The sequence below is a fragment of the Pleurodeles waltl genome, chromosome 7 (genome assembly GCF_031143425.1).
Source record: "Pleurodeles waltl isolate 20211129_DDA chromosome 7, aPleWal1.hap1.20221129, whole genome shotgun sequence".
NCBI lineage: Eukaryota > Metazoa > Chordata > Amphibia > Caudata > Salamandridae > Pleurodeles > Pleurodeles waltl.
Window position 1 is genome coordinate 275,884,956 of NC_090446.1, and position 23,469 is coordinate 275,908,424.

Genomic DNA, 23,469 nt, shown 5'->3' on the forward strand with positions numbered 1-23,469 from the left:
TTGATTGAGTGAGGTGAAACCCCTTCTCAAGCAACAACCACAGTTTTGATCAGGGTGAACCACAGAAGTCACTAAATTAACCTGTGCTTTACCCTCTGGTAGCTTAGCGCAAAAGCAGGCCTAACTCAGAGACACTGTGGTAAGTATTTATGCAGCACTCAAACTGTAGTAAAGTGAAAACACAACACAAAGCAAACCCTATACCAATGTAGAAAACAAAGTAAAATGCAATAAATAATATGAGACAAAAAATAACAAAATCGTATCAGTAGAACTGGAGATATGAAATTATAAATGTTTAAGTAAAAATAGCACCAAGAAGAAGAAAGCTCTATGGCTATCTGGTTGGTAGACCGGGACAAAGTCATACATTCAGACTGATTAAGATGGAGTATGGGACTGATCCAGTGACGAGGTTAATCACTCTGAAAAGGTTACCCCCTCAAAGTCATGCACACAGAGTTCAAAGAATCAGGATTTCACAGGAAGGACCACTTGGGGATGATGGAACTCAATCCAGCTGAGATAAGCAGGGCTCAGGCAGGTTAAGGAAGGGTCAGTTGCAGCAGGTCAGTTTGGCAGGTATAGTGAGGCCCTTGGAGCTTGTTGTATCCCTGTATCCCATAAAAGGAGGACATGCACCTGGCCATTAGAGTCACTCTGGTAGTCCTGGGTTCAAAGTGATGGTCCTTTCTCGTTCAGGTAAGAAGGCAGGCCTCAAGAAGCAGGGCAGGCTTCTGTAGGGCAACGCAGGCCTCAAGCAACAGGGCAGTCCTCTGGAGAACAAGGCAGGCCTCAAGCAGCAGGGCAGTCCTCTGGAGAACAAGGCATGCCTCAAGCAGCAGGGCAGTCCTCTGGGAAACAAGGCAGGACTCATTCAGCAGGGCAGACACCTGAGAAACAACTCAGGTCTCAGGCAGGAGGACAGTCTTCTGAGAAACAAGCATTCCTCAAGCAGCAAGGCAATACCCTGGAGTACAAGGCAGTCCTTCTGTAGTTTTCCACAGTACCAGGAATTAATTACAGAGTTGACCTGAGATGTCCAGTATCTACAGCTGGTGCCAGACTCTGAAGTGGGAGAAACTTCTAGACTTCCCCCACATCTGATTCTGGAATTTCCTTCCTTCCCTTGCCAGACTCCAAGGGATCTGGGATGACAATAGACTGGTGTCAAGGAATTTGTTTGTGTGCTGAGGTAGTCCCTCCGAAAAGTAATTGGGCCAGGGAACAGCTCCGTCCCTCCCATTGTGCCGACACCTAGCACCCCTTTGTCTTACTGTCTGGGAGGAATACAAATAGGCCAACTGCCAACTACATCCAGTCATGTAACCCAGGATACAGGCTGCATGCACTAAATCGCTAGGACAAGAAAATGCCAACTTTCTAAAAGTGGTATTTGCAGAATTGAGGCTTAAAATCCAACTTTAACATTAAAAAGGGTTTAAATTACACTTCTTTGGACCCCAAACTTGACTTTCCTATCTGGTCCCAAATGAAGTTATCACATTTTAAAAGTAATAAGGTGACCCAATGTTATCCTGTTGGAGAGGCAAGCCTTGCAAGCCTCGCAGTAGTGAAAAATAAGTTTAAGAGTTTTTCACTACCAGGACATGTAAAATTTAAAACCACATGGCCAACATTTTAAATACAATCTACCCACCCTATGGGCTGTTTAGGGCATACCCTAGGGGTGGCAGATTAATTAAAAATGAAGTTATAGGCCTGGCAAAAGGTTTATTTTGCCAGGTTGAAATGTCAGCTTAAAACTACACATTTTGGAAAGGGCTACTTATGTGGGTGGCACAATAGGTGCTGCAGACCCAGTGCCAATTGGATGTAATCCAGTTTTACCATGTGCAAAGAAGGAAGCACAAACACTTTACCACTGGCTATCAGTGGTAAAGTGCACCGAGTCCTAATGGCCAACAAAAACAGGTTCGTAAACCAGAATGGGCAAAAGCAAAAAGTTTCAAAGTGACCTTGCATTGAGTGGCAAGTACAACTGATACTTATTATTGTCCCATTTCCTAAGATGCTCCCAAATCCCAATTCACTAAGCCTTTATACAGCTCAATCTTAAAGAGTAGCACCTGTGGCCAGTCAAGGTTCATTGCGGTAATAGAGGGATTGTGACTTCCTTACAGCATGATACATTAATCATACACTTTAAAATTCAATGAGTGGTTGCAGCTCTGTCTTTCAAAATACATAGCTCGCTATCAAGAAACTGACCGTTTGCTACCCTCACCTCAGTTAACTGTTAACTGTATTATCAAGTATGTTTAAGTACTCTTCAAGGCCATAACTTGCAGTCATACTTTGAAAAAATGCTTCCAAGAGAGCTTTTTAAACATAGGTTTAGGGCCTACAAGAGGTCTCCTTTGTTATTTCACTATCTTTTTTGAGGCCGAGAGAAACTTCATTGGACTCCACCAGTGAAAAACTTTGTTGAGGTCAATTATGTCACAGAAAAGACCAAATAATGCCATATGCAATATATATAAAGAGATGATGGAAACATTTGACACACAGACAATTGTAAAACAATTTGTTCTCCACACAGAATGGCACAAGAAAATATTTGGTTTTTGAAACATAACTTCAGTATTTTATTAGCAGCACAAAGAATGGTTTCTGATTAATCCAGTTGCATTTGGAGGTTTATGAATGTCTCTAGGAAAATTTTGTTTATTCTCCTTTTTTTCTCTCCCACTCTTGTTGCTTGGTGCATAAAGAAGCAAAGATCATGGTTTTCACATATTTTCTAATTGCTTTCCAGAATGCAATTAACAATAAAGCATACCTTTAAACTGTGATGACATGCCCTCCTTTCTCGCTATTGCATTTCTGAACTACTTGACTATATACATTTATCAAAGCCTCCTGTTCTTAGTCAATGGGCACCTTCTATAGGGTCAATCAAAAGTTCCTAAGGCTGTCCCTGCCCCATCCCCCCAGAAATGTTGTGTCTCCTATACCCCTGGCTGCGGAGTTACCAGAAGTGCGAAATTTTAATTGCTGGCCAGTGTCTCTGCAGCAAAGCCTGATCATTATTTGTTTTCCTAAATGGGGGGAATAACGGTGCAGGCTCAGATATACTGGGTGTTTTTTCAGGTAGTTTTCCCCATTTCAGCACAAAAATGCAGATATTTTCTGCCTGCTCCGAACAGTTGGAAAGTATGTGTGGAACTGCCACTGAGAGTTTGTGGTGAGGTGCAGAGGTGGTGGGCACACTTTTGCCTGTCCAGGTGAACATTTTCAGCTCCCTGGCACTGCTGCGGGGGCAGGTGGGGCCAGGCAATTCTGTTGCCTGCGGTCCCTGTATTACAATGAATCTTACAGGGCCAGTGTCTCAGGGCCTAGAATTATCAGAAGCAACTTTTTCAGACCCAATAATTTTGGGCCCAGACATACTTTCAAAGGGAACTTGTATTATTTCACCGGTGGTACCTACAGTTGAATTAACCCAAATCGGCCCATAGATGGAATAACTTATTTAGTGTGGCAAATTCACACGTTCTCAAATTGTAATTTAAAACGTTTAAGACATAGTAATATTTACGTTTGTGATACATATTTATTCTATAGGTCATAGAACTTCGGGGGCTGACAACGGTTCTGGTCGGGCTTGTAACGTGCGACTGTGCAGATTTTTTCACCACAAGACCCAGGAGTGTTATTGTGGACATTACGGAACTGGGAACCATCAAACTGCAACTAGAGGTCATCTGGAAGTAAGTCAGTAACCATGTGCAGTGAGCGATGGGGTGAGCAATAACATGTGGTCTAGTGCTTACATTGCTAATTCTAACAATCGGGGATAGATGTGTTCTTTTCTAATTCTGGTTTCCCTATAGATTGCATTGTGTGCTCCTGGGCAAACAACATTCTCGCTCTTTGTAGGTTTTGAAGCGCTCCTTCAAAATGGCAAAGGAGCGTCGCTCCACTGGCTGAGCCAGCAGCTGAAAAATAAAACTATATTTTACTATTGTTTTATTTTTCAGCTGCTGGCTCAGCCAGCATGTGCAGGGAGGGGAGGGGCTGGGCGATGGGAGGGGAGCGAGAGGAGGGGGGGGTGGAGTGCACCTAAATATGCATGTTAGTTTGTCCAGCCGTGTTAGGCCAGCCAAACTGATAGGCACACTTATGTTTCTGCAATTGGACTGTGTTGCACAGCTGGGTTCGAGAAACTGCACAGACTCCCAATCACTGTGTGAGCTGCTGACCAATCTGTTCAGACCAATCCTGGCACTGCTCTCATTCTATGTGTAGCATGAGAGCAGTGCCAGAATTGCGTGGGGAGCCAGTGCTGGTGTCCCAGGGACAGCGGGGACAGCAACACCATTGAGGGCAGAGGAGCGAGGTGGCGGCAGCAGCAAAGGTACTTTAAAAATATATATATTATTATTCCCCCCCCCAAGGTCTCCACCCCATCCCCCTCCCTCCTCTTGAGATTTGTGACAGCCACCTTTGGCTATTTCCTTGATCTGGCAGAATTCCACTAGTGGTGTATCAGCTATTCAGTGTTGCCATTGTTTGGCCTGGTGTGCTAATTAAAATCAGGGCCGGTTCTTCACTTTGTGGGGCACTGGGCAGACTGAGAATATGCAAGGCCCCTCTAATTAGCATACAATGTGATACAACAAGATTTGCCATTTATTAACTGTTAACCCACTGGCATTGTTGACCCGACTTTGCAAGAAGCAACTTTCCTTATGCAGATATCAATAAAACAATAGAACAAAAATAATAACCCTTATAAAATAAGTATATCTATTTTAAAGCTGTATTAACTAGATAGAAAAGCTTAGTTCTGGTTTCTTCAAAATGTATGTCTATACTCCAATATTTAAAAAATGTATTCCCAGTTGATGCCTTATTATGTATTTTTGTGGTATTTATACAGTGCAAACCTAACTGAAAGGCAGTTTGGAGATCTATAGGGGTCAAAAGCAAAGACACAATCAGCATATGCTAGAAGGGGTAGCTTGTTTGTGCACTGTTACTGCATCATGATGTAGTGTTCTCTAAAGTCATCAGTATTCAGATGCAACCTAAATTGGAACTAGGTTGGGTTTTCCGGAGGGAAAGAGGGAATCATTCCAGATTCTTGGCGCAGACATGGAGATTGCCTGTTGCCCTGTTTTCTTCTTTTCCTCTACTGAAGGTGTCCTTACTGCAGGTACGAAGACAGCTGCCCAAAATGGTAAGGTTTTCATCCAAGTAAGCAGGGGTGCCACTCATGATGCATTTGTAGCTGATGCAGCTCGGTTTGAAGGTGGTGCTGGCTGGCATGTGGATCCCGTGGAGTTCCGTCAGGGTGGGGTGATGTGGTCCTATTTCTTGAGGCCACAATGAGGCGTGCTGCAGTTTGGAAGGAGTACTTAAGGGGCACTGGCTTCCCAGACACCCAATGCAAGCTAATGTATATGGTACAGGTGATTTTTGAGCAAGAAAGATATCAAAGAAAATAAAATGGTTGAAATCTATCTTGAATTTCACTGAAGGCCTCTCTCAAGTGACTATACAATTAACCAATGGAATCTAGTGAAATAAATGTGAGTGACATTACATTTTTATTTGAAAGACTATAATCACAAGTGAGACACAAGAAAAGGGCAACAGAGTGCTGTGCAAACAAAATATTTTATTAAGGAATTTCTCCTACAAAGAACAGCATCCTGGGATTTTCCACCCAAACTTACCTTGTTAAGTGTGAAATTACCAGAATGCAATAATGTATAAGACAAAAGCTTTTAACACCTTGTTTCCTTAGTTTGGAAGCACCGCTGTCTTGTGCACAAATCCTTATGAGTTCATAGTACTGTGGCTTACCTGGTTTGGATTGCAGCACCACTGCTCTGAGCATAGGACCCTATAATTTCACTGTGCTACCGCATTACTTCCCTGTCAGGCTTTATGTTTATAGTGCTGCACTACTGCAACCATGCAATCCTAAAGGTACTGCCTTATACCTTCATGACATGACATTGCAGGTTCATAGACAGGAGTGCAGCTATAATGCCTTATACAGGTGAACACAAACGTTCGCAACTCTATAACATTCCAACATAAATTGAGCAAAAGTTGACATAGTTCTGCTACTCTGCTGCTCTAGTATACATTTTATACAAGACCTTAGGTCTTATGACTTTCAACCAGTCCTATGTATTGTACAATTTCAGCTTTAATTAAATAAATATTTTTAGTTGGATTGCCGGGTTATTAGACTTTGTTCCTTTATTGTGTTCACTGGCTGCTTATTTACTTGTGCCTGCCCACAGTTTCAAACAGGTGCATTTTACACGTCCTGCTCTCTAATTTGGAATCTGGTAGGCCCATAGTTTTTCATTGTGTCTGCTCCCACTTACTTTGGTGGGACCTGCGTCCTGGTGTTGAGTACCTTAACTTGGCCTTTACTGTAAGGAAGGGAGTTTGGGCCTTGGCACCCCCTGCATTATCCATGTGTGGCCGTCGACGAGGGTTCGCTCCATGTCCAGGCACCATGCCCAGACCTGCTCTCTTAAAGCACATTGCTGTCAGGTGGCTCCATGGATGCTAAATATGACTACAACACCCAGAACACATTAGGTTAACAGTTGAAAACCAAGCACTGAACATGTGATGCCCTGCCAAGAGCGAGAAGGCAGCCCTATCCTGGGAGCCAATGAGACTGGCATAAGCATCATCTGAAATAGGGTGCTAGCTTGCTTTACCATACTTGTGAAGTGGCTCATAGCCCCAGTGCTTCTGCTGCAGACGCTTGCACGAGACGTGTACTTTGCAGGCTGAAAATGTCTGACTTGGCCATTCAACCTACAAAAGTGAGAGGAAATGAGTACCAAGTGTCTGTTTGTAACAGCTGTAAATACTAGCTGGCTTTATGTATCTTTTATAAGAATAAATCTTGTGCTTTTGTGGTGAGTATTAGATGGCGTTGTCTGCAGCATCATGGGCAGATTGTGTCTGATGTCTCTGTTGTGACCAGCATGTGCCTCCAGCGTGACTGGACATGACTCAACCTCCCTGCATCCTCCCTGACCATGGGCACCCTCCTTCTCAGCAGCTGTAGTTCTGTACAAGTGTACATTGCAATAATGGCTCTCTACACCTCACTCCCTATCAGTGGAAGAGTCTTGGGTCAAATTATTTTCGGAATCTCTAATCCGTTTGTCCATGTTGGCATTCTTCTCCATGTTAAAGAAATACACTTTTTTTCATTTTTAAGAGAATCAGTCACATTTTGTGGCACAAATACATGCCAAAATGTTCATGGCTTGGTTTGGAAACGAGCTCTTAGTGCCAAGCCAGACCCTTGGCTTGCCTTTCCATATTAATTTGTTGACTAGGCATTAGTGTTGCCTTCTGAAGTGGGAAGCATCCTAATTATGTCCTCTCCTTGGCCTCGTAGCCATGGAGTAATGCTGCGTCGTCCAGGAGCAGAGGCACCGTTCCTCTGCGCCTGGTAGCCATGGTTGAGTCGTGCAAGGCCTAGGACAGAGAACCAGTAGAATAGCCAGGATGCAGTGTGCCCTGGTGCAAGCAAGAACAATTGTACCCTTTAACTGCTGTTGAGGTGGTTAAATGCAGCAATTATTAGGGTTAAATGTGTGCCAGAGCCACTGCACCTGATGCCCCAACTGTAGCTGCATCCATGGAAAGGACACCACCATCCCTGGGACTCATTGACATGGTTCAGTTCTGAGAGGTCCAGGAGATGGACGCCCCTGTCCTGGGCCTTGCAGCACTACACCATGACAGCAGGGCTTGGGACAGGGTCCTTGGTTATCTGGTTCTCAACGCCATGGTGTAACGCCCATTTGCTGATCCTCCCCACAATCATGGTGTAGCGCCTCGAGGCCCAGAAGAGGGGCCCCATTCTCTGGGCCTCTCAGCCATGATGGAGAGCTACTAGGCTTAACCCCTTTGGTGCCAAGGACGTAATGGTCACGTCTGGTGGCACAGCGCTGGGACGCCAGGGGCATAACCATTTCACCCTGGTACCAGCCCACGGGGGGACTGCTAGCACTTCCCTGTGGGCCTCCCACCCCCTTCTCCTGGTCAGGGATGGAAGGGGAATCGCTTCCCCTTCCACCTCGGCCCCCCCGAGCCCTCCAGTTATGTCTGATGAGGTAGGCATGCTCATCAGAGGTCACCCCCATCGCACTGGAAGCTCAGCTTCCAGCGCAATCGTAAGAGAAATGCTTGCATTTCTCTTACGATTAGTGGGTGGGGGAGATCAGAGAGGCTTCAAAGGAAAGGAAAGGCTTTACCTTTCCTTTGATGTCTTTCTGAGCATTTCTGCAGCACGATCATAAAGCAAGGTTGGGCAAGGGTCGCTCTCCTAGGGGGCATTTTTTTAAGGCCTTTTCTGCCCACCCTTGGGGTAGATCAGCCTATTTTAGTTAGGCCCATCTGCCCCCAAGGAGGGCAGAAACCTCTAGACGCCAGGGATTATTTACTTTATTTTTTTAACGAGAGGGGAGTGGCCACTTAGGCATGGGTTCCTCCCCTGGGGGCCAAATTTATTATAGGTCATTTCTGCCCCCCTTAGGGGCAGATGTGCCTATTTTGTTTTCCGCCAATATGCCCCCAAGGGGGACAGAAACCACTAGACACCAAGGATTTTTTTTGCGACAATTTCACGCAAGGGGAGCAACCCCTTAGGCAAGGGTCGCTCCCCTGGGGGGGGGGGAATGTAATTTAGGCTACTTTTCCCCCCTTGGGGGCAGCTCGGCCTATTTTAATTAGGCTGATCTGGCCCCAAGGGGGTCAGAAACCACTAGGCACCAGGGATGTTTTAATTTGTATTTCTTTTTTTACAGATGGGGAGCGACCCCTTAGGCAAGGGTCACTCCCCTGGGAGGCAATTTTATTTTAGGCCATTTCTGCCCAACTTGGGGGTAGATTGGCCTCTTTCTCCTAGGCCAATCTGCCTCAAGGGGGGCAAAAATCACTAGACACCAGGGAGTTTTTTTTGTGTGCCAATGTCACGCACTGGGAGCGACCCCTTAGGCTAGGGTCGCTCCCCTGGGTGGCAAATTTATTTTAGGCCATTTCTGCTCCCTTGGGGGCAGATCGGCCTATTTTAATCAGGCTGATCAGCCCCCAAGGGAGGCAGAAACCATTAGGCACCCGGGATTTGTATTTTTTACAGAAGGGGAGCGACCCCTTAGGCAATGGTTGCTCCCTGGGTGGGGGCAAATTTATTTTAGGCCATTTCTTCCCCCTTGGGGGCAGATCGGCCTATTTCTACTAGGCCCCAAAGGGGGCAGAAACCACTTAGGCACCAGGGATTGGTGTGTATGTTTTGTTTGGTGGGGCAGTCCCTTGGGCAAGGGTCACTTACCATGGGGGCATATTACTGTTGGCCATTTCTGCTCTCCTTGGGGGCAGATCGGACAATTTTTGTAAGGCCCATCTGCTCCTAAGGGGTGTGGAAAAGCCCACTAGACACCAGGGAAGATTTTTTTTTTTTTAAAAGAGGGTGGGGGTATGGCCATACCCCCACCCCAAATAAATGGAGACAAAGTTGTTCTGCCCACCAGTGGGCAGATGGGGCAATTACCCCCGATCCACTCCTTTTGGGGGGGAGGGGGCAGAAAGCCTAGTAAAGGCCAGGGAATTAAAAAACAAATAGTGGGGTGGTGGCTACCAACCAGTATGGGCATGGTTATGACCCTACCCCAACTGAAGGGGGTAATAGTCTTTCAGCTCTTCCCCATGCACACTAAAAGATCTTATTCAAATGGCAAGCAAGAGGACATTTGATTGTTTTGGGTTTTGGTTTTACATTTGGACTATGAGACCTTGGCTAACTCTCAAAATTGTCCCACTTGGAATGGTGAGGGCTGCACTTTTTGGACTTTTTGTCGCTGCCATCTAGAAAAATCTATGAGACCTAGTCACATCTGAAAACTAAACATCTGGGTGAGTCCAGGGTGGTATGCTTCATAATGTACCCCTCACCATTTTCTTACCCACAATGCCCTGCAAACCTCCAACTTTGCTTGAAATCACATATTGTCCTGAGAAGGTACTCGCGCTTTGCATCGCGTTATGCGCCTCTATACTGCGATATTATTTTAAAAGCTACCTTTATAACTATTTGTGTTCTTTTTTAGTTGTTTATTGCCCTGATTTTATAGGACTTATTGTAACCCCCTTACCTGCACTCCAATCGGTTCTCCCACCGCTGTTTGGCGGGTCCGGTCTCTGGGGTATTGATTTTGGGTGCCATCTTGGAGTGGTGGTCACTTTGGGCGCCATCTTGGAGTGGTGGTCACTTTGGGCGCCATCTTGGAGTGGTGATCACTCTGGGTGGGGTTGCTGACGAGCGGTCTAGCGCTCCGGCTGAGTGAGGGACGCCTATTTAAAGCTCCCCCCAACGCGCAGCGGATACGCGCAGCGGGCGTGCCTTCGCTGTGCCAGAGTCGTGCCAGAGTCGTGCCAGAGTTGTGCCAGAGTCGTGCCCGTCTGCGCCCGTCTGCGCCCGTCTGCGCTAAGGAAGCGCGGCTCGTGGCAGAACTCTGGACCTGGTAATCATGACTGTTCGTTTGCGAACCTATAGTAGGTCCGATTTACTGGCCCTTCGGGGTCAATGTACACGTTGCGAGTGTTCGCCTGTAGGCCCGTTGTGTGGCCCATATCACTGTAGGTGCGGTGTATGGTCATTGGAACCCCCCTCCCTTATACGCTCCTTAGGGCCTGCTGTAAAGAGGATAGGACAACGGGACTTGAGTATCTGGAGCTTAAACGTCAGATCTGTGGTAAAGCACTATCAGGAGATTTACGACCTTCTTGCTGATGGTTCGCCGGATGTGCTTTTTCTGACGGAAACGTGGCTCCAGGACTCTGACTCCTCGATAACTAACTTAGCTTTTCCCCCAGAATATGCTATTTTTACTTTAAATCGTACGACTAGAGGTGGAGGTATTGCGATGGTCACCAAACTGTGTTATCCCTGTCAGTGGAAAGCCGCTGAACTTTTGGGGTGTGAGGGTGCCCTATTTAAAATAGCGTTTAGTCATCAGTTTACCTTCTTTGGGTTATTAATTTACCGGCCTCCGGGCTGTGATTCTGTTTTTAGGGCTACTCTTCCTGAGTATATTAGCATAGAGGCACTAGGATGCGCAAATTTTAATGTTGTGGGAGATCTTAATCTCCATTTGGACTGTCCTTCCTTACCTACTATTAGGAGCTTTTTGGCGGATCTTGAGGCTTTACAGCTCTCGCAGATGATTACCTTCCCCACACATAAAGGTGGTCATATTCTTGACCCGTTCTTCACAAATTTAGAAGGTCTCAGAGTTCTTGGTTCCTCTCAGTTGGTCTGGACAGACCACATGCTGGTGAAAATGGCATGCTCTCTGTCTCACTCTCCTTTTGTATCTCAGGATAGATTTGTTCTTAAACGACACTGGAACAAATTAAGTCTGGAGGATTTTTATCATCAGCTCGAGAAGGCTCCTTTAGGTCCACTCACTGAGGTCGATTGTGGATACGACTCCTTCTGTGAGTGGATTTCTGGTGCCCTCGATTCTTTGATTCCTATGTGTTGGTCTAAGTGTCACCGGAAGGAGCCGAGCCCTTGGTATGACACTTCCTTGGCATCTCTTAAGAGGGTCTGTAGACAGGCCGAAAGATTATGGAGGAAGTCATATGACTCTGATCTGAAAATATGTTATCTTGCTAAAATCAAGATTTATCACAGGGCAGTGTGTCAAACTCGTGCCTCCTTTTATGCTCAACAGTTTCAGAATTCTACCAATCCATCAAAACTTATTTTTAAAGTATTAAAGGACCTGATGGCGAAGAGAGTAATTGCAGGGGAAATATGCTCGGATTCACATTGTGAGGGTTTGGCCTCTTTCTTTCATGAAAAAGTGCAAGCCATCTATCGCACTTTCCCAACGGGTTCCCTGATGCTAGAGCAGGTTGGTCGCACCTTAGGTGAGGGGGAATGTCTTTCCATCTTACCCCCCTTATCTCTGGAGATGTTTGACTATCTCAGCGCCAAAATTAAGTCTGGCTCTCCGGCTGACCCGTTGAAACCCGCCCAACTTAAGACTCTGGCACCGGTTTGCCGCTCCCCGGTACTGTCCTTGATCAACCTGTCTCTTTCTTCTGGAGTGGTTCCCGTTAAATGGAAGCAGGCAGTAGTTACGCCAATTCTGAAGAAGGCGACCCTTGACCCCCTTAAACCTGAAAGCTACCGCCCTATCTCCCTTCTTCCTTGGGTCACGAAAATAGCAGAGGCCCATGTGAATGCCACTCTTACAGACCACCTTGGTAGGTTTAACATTCTTGATCCTACCCAGAACGGGTTCCGCGCGGGTCATAGTACGGAGACGGCCCTCCTCTCGATGGTCGAGCATCTGCGCTCCGTGATGGATTCCGGTCGGACGGCGGCACTGTTGTTATTAGATCTTAGTGCCGCCTTCGACACGGTCTCGCACGGAATTCTGATTCAGCGTCTTGAGGAGGTGGGCGTTTCTGGCTCCGCCTTGCACTGGTTTCGTTCCTTCCTTATGGATAGGTCATTCCAGGTGGCGATCCCGCCCGGTAAGTCGTCACTCTACCCGTTAGACCAGGGAGTCCCACAGGGGTCTTCACTGAGTCCCACCCTTTTCAATCTGTATGTGAGACCGTTGGCTGCGGTCGTCAAGCGGTGGGGCCTAACCATGGTATCCTACGCAGATGATACGCAGCTGGCGGTCACACTGAGTGGGGACTCAGACCTGGAGGCTCCCAGGTTTTGTGATGGTCTGTGGGAAGTGGCTAACTGGATGAAATCCAACTGTCTCCAGTAAAACACCGAAAAGACGGAGATTATGGTGGTTGGTAAACAGGTGGTTTTGTGGGATGATAAATGGTGGCCTTCGGAGTTGGGTGTGACTCCCCTCCCAGCGGCAGAGATAAAAAACTTGGGGGTATGGTTTGATTCTTCTCTGAGTTTCATCTGTCATACCAAGAAGGTGGCGGCTTCTTGCTATGGCATCATCAGAGGACTTCGACCTATCCTCAAATTCTTTGATGCACCTACAAGACAGCTGGTGGTTCAAGCATCAGTGCTGTCTAGGTTGGACTATGCCAACTCCCTACTGGCGGGGATAAACCAGTCAGAATTTCGGCGGCTCCAGCGGGTTCAAAACGCTGCGGCCCGACTGGGGACTGGTCTCCCCAGGCGATGTTCGGTGTCCAATACTCTGCGCTCTCTCCACTGGCTCCCTGTGCAGCAGAGGATTAGATTTAAGGTTCTCTGTTTTGCATTTAAAATCTTAAAGGGTACTTCCCCGCAAATCATGGAGAAATTGCTGATTCCTTATGTTCCCTCTCGCACTCTTAGATCGTTAGGCCAGAACTTAGCAGTGGTTCCGCGCTTTAAGCTGAGCAGAATTGGGGGCCGCTCTTTTCGAGTCCTGGCAGCGAGTTGGTGGAATTCTCTTCCTCCACAAATCCGGGCCATTGATGAGCTCCTTCAGTTTAGGCGGGCTATTAAGACCTTTTTATTTGTCTAAGCTTATCTGTTGTGTTTTGTCTTCTTTTGCCCGCTTTTAGTGCTGTGTTGTGTTTACCTTCTCAAAGCGCCGGGACGCCCCTTTGCTGGGGCAGCTGTGCGCGGTACAAATAAAAATAACATAACATAACATAACATAACATAACATAACATATTGTCCCCAATTTTTGTGCTAGAACCTTCCAGAATCTGTAGGAATCCACAAAATTCCTACCACCCAGCATTGTCGCATCTATACCGATAAAAATTCTGCCCCACTTACCAGTCTAAAAACTTTATTTTTAAACTGCCCATTTGGACCCGCTTTGGTTCCCCTTAAGTTCGACATGTTTTTTACTCTTCCCTGTCACAGGCACTTGGCCCACCTACACAAGTGAGATATAATTTTTATCGGGAGACTGAGGGAAACGTTGGGTGGTAGGAAAGTTGTGCCTGTACAGTGATCCCACACAGATATGTGGGGGAAATGTTTTTTTTTTTAGCTAACTTTGAGGTTTGCTGAGAATTCTGGGTAATAAAACACTGGTGGATCAACGCAAGTCACACCACCCTGGACTCTCTCAGGCATCTAGTTTTCAGAAATGTCTGGGTTTGGTAGGTTTCCCTAGATGGCTGCTGAGCCCAGGACCAAAAACGCAGGTGCCCCCACAAAATAATTTTGATGTGTCCACGTAGTGTTTTGGGGTATTTCCTGTTGCGGGCACTAGGCCTATCCACACAAATGAGGTACCATTTATATCAGGAGATGTGGGGGAATGCTGGGTAGAAGGAAGGTAGTGGCTCCTCTCAGATTGCAGCACTTTGCGGCACCGAAATGTGAGGGAAAAGTGTTTTTTTGCCAAATGTTGAGGTTTGCTAAGGATTTCAGGTAACAGAACCTGGTGAGAGTGCCACAAGTTACCAAATCCTGGTTTCCACTAGGTGTTTAATTTTCAGAAATGTCCAAGTTTGCTAGGTTTTCCTAGGTGCCGGATGCGCTGGAAGCCAAAATCCACAGCTAGGTACTTTGAAAGAAATAGGTCAGTTTTCTTTGGGAAAATGTGATGTGCTGCATTTCCTGTTGTGGGCACTAGGCCTATCATTTTTATCGAGAAATGTGGGGGAATGCTGGGTAGAAGGAAATTTGTGGCCTGTCTCACATTCCAGAACGTTCTATCCCCGAAATGTGAGGAAAAAGTATCTTTTGCCAAATTTTGAGGTTTGCAAAGGATTCTGGGTAACAGAACCTGGATTAGAGCCCCACAGGTTACCCCATCCTGGGTTCCTCTAGGTGTCTAGTTTTAAAAAATGCACAGGTTTGGTAGGTTTTCCTAGGTGCAGGCTGAGCTAGAGACCAAAAGCCACAGCCTGGCACTTTACAAAAAACACATCAGTTTTCAAGGTAAACATTTGGTGTGTCCATGTTGCATTTTGGGGTGTTTCCTGTCGCAGGCACTAGGCCTACCAACAAAAGTGAGGTACCATTTTTATCAGGAGACTTGGGGGAGTGCTGGGTGGAAGGAAATATGTGGCTCCTCCCAGATTCCAGAATTTTCTATCATCCAAATGTTAGGAAAAAAGTGTTTTTTTGTGAATTTTGAGGTTTGCAAAGGATTCTGTGTAACAGAACCTAGTGAGAGCCTCACACGTCATCCCATTCTGAATTCCCCTAGGTGTCTAGTTTTAAAAGATGTATAGGTTTGCTAGGTTTCCCTAAGTGCCGGCAGAGCTAGAGGCCAAAATCCACAGCTAGGCACTTTGCAAAAACCAGGTCAGCTTTCTTTGGGAAAATGTGATGTGTCCATGTTGTGTTTTGGGGCATTTCCTGTTGTGGACACTAGGCCTACCGACACAAGCGAGGTACCATTTTTATCAGGAGACTTGGGGGAATGCTGGGTGGAAGGAAGTTTGTGGCTCCTCTCAGATTCTAGAATTTTGCAGTACCGAAATTTGAGGGAAAAGTGTTTATTTTGCCAAATTTTGAGGTTTGCAAAGGATTCTGGGTAACAGAACCTGGTGCGAGCCCCACAAGTCACCCCATCCTAGATTCCATTCCCCTAGGTGTTTAGTATTCAAAAATACAAGGGTTTGGTATGTTTCCTTGGGTGCCGGCTGAGCTAGAGGCCAAAACCCACAGTTAGGCACTTTCCAAAAAAACACATCAGATTTCAATGTAAAAATGTGATGTGTCTATGTTGTGTTTCCTGTCGCAGGCACTAGGTCTACCCACACAAGTGAGGTACCATTTGTATCTGTAGTCTTGGGGGAACACAGAATAGAGGAACAAGTGTTACTGTCCCTTGTCTTTCTCTACACTTTTTCCTTCCAAATGTAAGGCAGTGTGTAAAAAATAAGTCTATTTGAGAAATGCCCTGTAATTCATGTGTTAGTATGGGGACCACAGGATTCAGAGATGTGCAAATAACCGCTGCTTCTCAACACCTTATCTTGTGTCCATTTCAAAAATACAAAGGTTTCCTTCGTACCTATTTTCCACTCTTTATATTTCACCAAATGAATTACTGTATACCAGGTATACAATGAAAACCCATTGCTAGGTGCAGCTCATTTATTGGCTTTGCTTACCTAGGGTTCTTGATGAACCTACAAGCCCTAGATATCCCCACATCCAGAAGAGTCCATCAGACGTAACAATATATTGCTTTCAAAAATCTGCCATAGCTGGAAAAAGTTATAGAAGAAAACATGGACAGAAATGGCTCTTTTTTTCACCTCAATTTCAATATTTGTTTTATTTTAGCTGTTACTTTTTGTAGGAAAACCTGAAGGATCTACACAAATGACACCTTGCTTAATTCAGAACTTTGTCTACTTTTCAGAACTGTTTAACTGTCTGGGATTCAGCATTGGTTTGACACCCATTTCAGTCACTAACTGGAAGGAGGCTGAGAGCACACAAAAATAGTAAAAATGGGGTATGTCCCAGTAAAATGGCACAATTGTGTTGACAAATGTTGTTTTCTGATTCAAGTCTTCCTGTTCCTGAAAGCTGGGAAGATGGTGATTTTAGCACCATAAACCCTTTGTTGATGCCATTTTCAGGGGAAAAAAACACATGCTTTCTTCTGTAGCCCTTTTTCCCAATGATTTTTTAAAAACTGAGGGCCTGATAACAACTTTGGAGGAGGTTGTTAATCCATCCCAAATGTGACGGATATACCACCAGCCGTATTACGAGTCCATTATATCCTACGGAACTCGTAATACGGCTGGTGGTATTTCCGTCACATTTGGGACAGTTTAACACCCTCCTCCAAAGTTGTAATCAGGCCCTAAGTTGTAGCTGTATTTTGACTAATTTCTTGGTCTCCTCCAGGGGAGCCCACAAACTCTGGGCACCTCTAGAATCCCTAGGATGTTGGAAAAAAGGGTGCACATTTGGCGTGGGTAGCCTATGTGGACAAAAAGTTATGAAGGCCTAGGCGTGAACCACTCCAAATAGCCAAAACAAGGCTTGGCACAAGAGGCGGAAAAGGCTTGGCAGCGAAGGGGTTAAACAAGGGGGGGCCCTACCCTGGACCTCAGGGCATGAATAATGCTGAGTGGTGAGCCTGCAACCACTGGGCAAAGACCAAACCAGTGCTGTCAAGTCGAGGGAGGGACACAGAGCTAAGAAATTATTAGGCACTTAAAGAGCCAGGAAAGTGATTGCTCCTGTTGCCTGGAAACGCCTCCTAAAAAGGTACACAAGACTTTTACATTGTTTTCTCAAGTGCTGCTCCGCCGACCTCCTGAGCCAGCTGTTGATCGCCTCCTCCTCCCTGGAAAGCCACCAGGCCCTTACAAGTGTGATGTGGGAGGACGATACACATCTTGCTTCTAAAAAACGAAGGGATGCAGGAGGGTGCATAAGGAGAGCCTGCAGTGTAGGCAGAGCTACATCTGAGAATCATGCCTGTGGGGACTGCAGCGGGCCCTCCTGCTGGTAAGGTGAGTTCGGGGCCGCACTGCCCATGCCTAACGCCGGCCCTGATTAAAATGAATAGACGTTTGAATCTTTTTTTTCACAAAACGTGGACACAAAAAAAATGCGATGAGATACTTTTACGTATTTCCCGCAATCATGAAATTTTACTGGTTCTCGGTGATTCAGAGTGATATGAAGGACAAACATTCTGGGTAAGGGTGGTGAATGCGTTTCACAAGCATAAATGTCTCTGATTTCTTTGTGGACGGATATCGCGTTTCGTCTGACGGGTACCTTGATGAATATTTGTGTCTTTTTAGCAGTAAGTATGAACTTTTGTAGGATAATGCGTTTAAGTTGCAAGTCTATAATAAACTCTGAGGCTGATATTCTTGAGGACTGAAGCCGTAGCTGTGCGGGGTGCGGGGTGGGGGGGGGGGGGGATCGATGGGGGAGGGCAGGCATAGGTAAAATGTGCAGCACCTATGGTCCTTTACTCCTGCTCCCAGGTGTCTCCTTTGATTTGACTCTGGGAGCCCTGCGCATCTGCTTTGAACTTCAGAGGACACATGGAACACATCACCGCCAAGGGTTTCATTCATTTGGTGATTTCATAAATTATAAATTCTTTTGTACGCAGCAGGAGTCATTCAAAACAGTCAAAACCCGAAGGTTCTCTGACATCCCTCTGATGTGTTAAAAGCTTTAATGTCAAATAAAAGAGCCGTAGGTGGATCTTGAAAACAAGTAAAATGGAAAAACAATTTGTTAGAAAACCTGATTCAGCTTTTGAAATACAAATAATCAATTCTTGACATACATAAATTGTTTTGTGACAAAAAGCAGGAACATTGTGATAAAACCAATATACGAATTAAATGTGGCAGAAGAAACCCCCTTCGCCCCATATTTGGCATTGTAAATACTGGCTTCATTTTTAGATCTTTAACCTAATTTGTGACTATTATTAATATTTGGAAAAACAACCGCGCAGCTGTGTATCTTTTACCTATGCTGATAGGTATTCGGAAACCATTGGGATTACCAGTTTAATGTCTTGAGCCTGCCATGTTTATAAGCAGTGCTTAAACCCGTCACTAAGCTCTTTTCGAAGCACTTATCTAAATGTTAAAAAGCAAGGGTGGGAAGCAACTTGCACAAGATCACACAGTATGATAAAGCAGCAAAACTAGAATCAGAACTCTTCACATTCTACAGATGATTCACCTTTGCCTTTATATAAGTGCTTCCCAATTTATTTAGAACTACATCCCATGTTTTGGAACAACAGCCTTTTTTGACCCACCTAGCATTCATAGGCACAAGGCAGGCGATTTTTTTTATGTGGTAGCGCATTATTTACAGACAGCTTTACTGATAAAACAGCATTGCACACAAATGATGATGTGGGAAAATCGGGTTTGAGTGAATAGATATCATATATGCATCAGTAAGTAAAGTGTGTTGATTTGTTTTGATTCTATTAAAATCTTTTTTCTATCACACTTCAGAATTACAAAAAAGTGTGCCTCATTTTTGCTTCCTAACTACTGAATGAGTATGTTCAGTTCATTTACAGGTATTTACATTTTCTTATGTATTAAAAAATGACATACTACAGGCTTTCCTTTCACATTCCCTAACAAGATTGTCACATAATTTACTTTATTTTTCTTTCTTCTGCTGCAAAAAGAGAGGAGTTTTTAAATACCAATTCCTGTGTTAAAATAAGCAGCAATTTGTCAGAAAACATATCCAGTATATCCTGAAATTTGACATCTGTCTTTGAAGCACAGCAAACATGACAATTTAAAAACAGAATTTAAAGGCGTCTTTAGTTATTACTTGGACTTTCGCAACTTACCAATCAGCTTGGTGGTGGGTCGTTACCTACAGCTTGGGAAACACTGCCTTAGATCACTTCCCCTTCCTGTAGACTATGAAGCAAAGTAGAACTGAATAGCAGTGGCAGCCGGTAATTTTAGGAGGGGGGCGGGAAGCACACTCACACTTATTCATTCACACATGCATGCACGCACATCCATTCACAACATTCGTCAACATTCAAACATACACGCACACACCAAACATTCATTTAAAAAACACTCACAAAATTACCTTCAGCTTGGAGGTCCCAGGAGGGTTGGGACTGCTGCCTTCCCTCGCACGCTGACCTTAGGTCAGCCAATGAGGGAAGGCAGCAGTCCCAACTTCGGCACAGAGTGGGATGGGGTCAGTGAGGCTGCTGACTCCACCCTCTCTGTGACAAGGTGTCACTGATTGACACTCGCCCCGGGCGCTTCAGGGCTTAAACCTGAAGCGCCCAGGTTGACGTCAATCGGTGGTGCTTCCCCTCATCACCGAGGGGATGGGCCTTGAGGCACCTTTGCTGAGCTGAGGAGGTCACGCCCATAGGAGCTGTGACCTCTTCAGCCCAGCAAAGTTCAGCTCAGACAGCCAGGAGTCTGCACAAATCACGCATGTCTCGCTCCTGGATGGCTGCCTGATCTGAACATGAAGGGTGTCTGTCAGGCTGACCTTTGCTCAGCCTGACAGACACTCTTCATGAGGGACAAAAGGTGGGTGGGCATGGCCCCTCCGCCCTAAAGGATGGGCCTCGTCTGCTGAATAGTACTTGCTGGACCAGAGACAGAACAGGCGCCTGCATGGTGGCTTCACCAAGTGTTCTTGAAATTAGAAACAGTCCCAAGCCATAAAGGAAACAAACGATATGATATTCACATGCATCGTTTTCAGGCAATTACTTCCAATTCATTCAGACACGCTCTGGACATGTCTGGTTAAATCCAATTAGATTTTTTCCTGAATAAGACTGCTTTTAAGGAACAGCTTGGAGGCGAGTCCGCGTCTCCAGAGGATCCCAGGCATGGGCTGACAGTCGCAGCTGCATTTTTAGGATTCTGAAGCGCTTCTCGCTTTCACAGGAAGGAAGTACCTTCCGTTCCCACGGTACCTCAGAGACGAGCTAGGCCTGGTTTGTAATGAGAGCATGTTTTCTTACGAGGCGCACCTCTGTTAGGAATCAGGTGTGCTCAGGGTCGGACTGGGAGAGAAAATAGGGCAGAGACCCAAAATAAAAATGGCCCCCATTAGTAAATAGGATTCCTGAAAAAGTGGCCCCATGTTTGCAAATTGAAGCAGTTTTGACCTTATAAAGACATACTGTATAAATGTTACACAATATATGAAAGGCTGATGGATCTGTGCTTGCAGCAGGCAAAATGTGTTTAATAGCAGGGAAATTAACAGTAAAAACTTGCCCACTAAACCACAACACAGGGCCACAAACAGCCAAACAAACAGGCCCACACACTGAGTTTTAACACCAGCCTGTCAGTCACTGCCTGTTTCTTTCTTATAGCAGTCCGACCCTGTGTGTAATCCCTAAAGAAACACCTGCTTCTCCACTTTGGTTCTTACTTTCACGCTTCAATGCTTTGTTCAATAGGAGTCCAATGAGTTGTTTTTCACAAAATGGGACAGATTTCCAGCCCTCTGAGAACCTTTTTCAATTGAATAATAAAGGATAGATGCCTCCACAAAACAGCCAGATGGCAAACATTTTATCGACCCAAAATGGATGATAGCATACGTGCTCAAATTGAAGTGTTGCTGATGCCAGGAGATTCAACAATACTCACACTTTCAACAGCTAAGGTCATAGCCTGGGAGGAGGAGAATCCTACTTCTATCTGTAGCTTTGTTGTACAACAGAATACATGTTGATGTCACTACTCACTTTTAATAGTTTATTACAACTAAGATCCTTCTAGTAGACAGATTATCTAATTCCACTTATAATCGCGCAATAATAGAGTAAGCTTGTTGCATCGTGCAGATTTATTGTATTTTCTTTTATTTGGGGATTTGTATAGCACTCCTAACCATTTTTAAGACTGGCCAAGAAATGGAAAACATAGCCTCGTGTTTTCGAAAAGATTCATAATATAAATACTCACACACATACACTGATGCAGTGAAAATAAATGTAGGCCAATAACACATTATTTAGTGCAACTGTTCTAATACACACACACGTATGACTGCAGTGTGAAGGTCAAATTTGAGTTTATTGCTACCGCACAACAAAACTGATTTGAAAAAACACTGTTTGCTGCCTCAAAGCTTGCGCATACTAATTATTTTCCACAGGATCCATCACTCCTGTTAGTCAGGTGGCCTCTTCAAAGTTTGCATCTTGGTTTGGGGTAAATACATTTGGCTAAAACAATATACATGAAAAATGCAACCACATAAACCATAAATGCAAATGCACAGAGTGTAAAATGCTAATTGTTACCTGTGTTGAGGGTGTGGATGGGCATCATGACCCCATGATGTCTTCGCCTCTTGGGACTCATCGCCCCTCCCACTCCTCAACAATGGTGAAAAAATAGCATAATAAATCTGCATATGTAATACACACACACATATGTTCACTAATGAAACAAACGTTAAAGTGAATATATATCTTTATATGTATAGGTGAAAATCTCAGTTAAAATGTAATATTTTGAACTCTAAAAACATTGAAATTCACCAGTTACAGTTAACTAAGGAAATATAGCTTGTGCCCCCACCATGCACAGTGTTGTCATCAATTATGCAATTTCATATGTCAGTGATGTTATCGATGATGTTATAGAACATGTTGTAAGTAATGTAATATGTGAAGTCATAAGTAGTGCATGGTAGTGCAAGGGTATTATAGTTACTTCAGTTAGCGATAACCTGTGAATTTCTGGTGGTTTTTTAGATTAAAATGTTAAGTTGTAAGTTACATTTTCACCTATAGCACATAAAGATATAACTTGTTTTTTTCATTACATTTCTGATGTTTTTGTTACTGTAATAAAGATCCTATTGACATAATAAACTATAACACCATTCAACCATTGTTTTATCAGTGAATTTCAAGGACTTCATTTAAATGCAAAGTAAGATTTTATTACTGTACATAGCTATGCCAGCCCTATAGCATGCACAGCCCTTGGTCGTGTGGGTGTAGCGTTGGCTACATAGCCTGGTCAGGGGCCATGACCTGTACCCAACCCCTTGCACGTTGCGAACCCCATTCCAGGGCCTTTGGCCATGCCTGGCATTGTACTGGCCAGAGGACCTGGCCATCACAATACAAAAATGCAATTTTGAAAACTACAGAGCTATTGTCTTTGTAAAAGGTTCAGAGCATCAATAGATAAAAAACAGGCCTATTGGCTTTCATGGGGGTGACCACATCCACATATAAAATGCAGATCTAGGCCCATATTTATACTTTTTGACGCTAAACTGCGCTAACGCAGTTTAGCGTCAAAAAATTTAGCGCCGTCTAACGCCATTCTGAAGCGCCATGCGGGCGCCGTATTTATGGAATGGCGTTAGCCGGCGCAAGCAGACCGGCGCTGCCTGGTTTGCGTGGAAAAAAACCACGTACACCAGACAGCGCCGGCGTAGGGGGAAAATGGCGTATGGGCGTCTTAAAATGGGGCAAGTCAGGTTACGTCGAAAAAATCGTCGTAACCCGACTTGCGCCATTTTTTTTCGACGCCCATCCCCCATCAACATGACTCCTATCATTGTAAAGATAGGAGTCATGCCCCCTTGCCCAATGGCCATGCCCAGGGGACTTCTGTCCCCTGGGCATGGTCATTGGGCATAGTGGCATGTAGGGGGGCACAAATCAGGCCCCCCTATGCCACAAAAAAAAAAAAAAAAAATACTTACCTGAACTTACCTTAATGTCCATGGGATGGGTCCCTCCGTCCTTGGGTGTCCTCCTGGGGTGGGCAAGGGTGGCAGGGGGGGTCCCTGGGGGCAGGGGAGGGCACTCTGGGCTCATTTTGAGCCCACTTGTCCCTTAACGCCATCCCTGACCCAGGCGTTAAAAAGCGGCACAAATGCGCCGTTTTTGGCCACGCCCACTCCCGGGCGTCTCTTTTGCCCGGGAGTATAAATACCACGTAAAGGCCTGGGAGTCATTTTTTAAGACAGGAACGCCTCCCTTGCATATCATTAACGCAAG

At 45.2% G+C, this 23,469-nt stretch overlaps 1 protein-coding gene across 4 annotated transcripts in view; it reads left to right on the forward strand.

The window, feature by feature from the left end:
* RIPOR3 (RIPOR family member 3) overlaps window positions 1-23,469 on the forward strand; it is a 451,742-nt gene that overhangs the window by 304,092 nt on the left and 124,181 nt on the right. For all 4 annotated transcript variants that reach the window (XM_069243646.1, XM_069243644.1, XM_069243645.1 and 1 more), the window contains one exon: window positions 3,589-3,734. In XM_069243646.1, coding sequence (XP_069099747.1) covers window positions 3,589-3,734 — 146 coding nt within the window. The remainder of the gene's footprint in view (window positions 1-3,588; window positions 3,735-23,469) is intronic.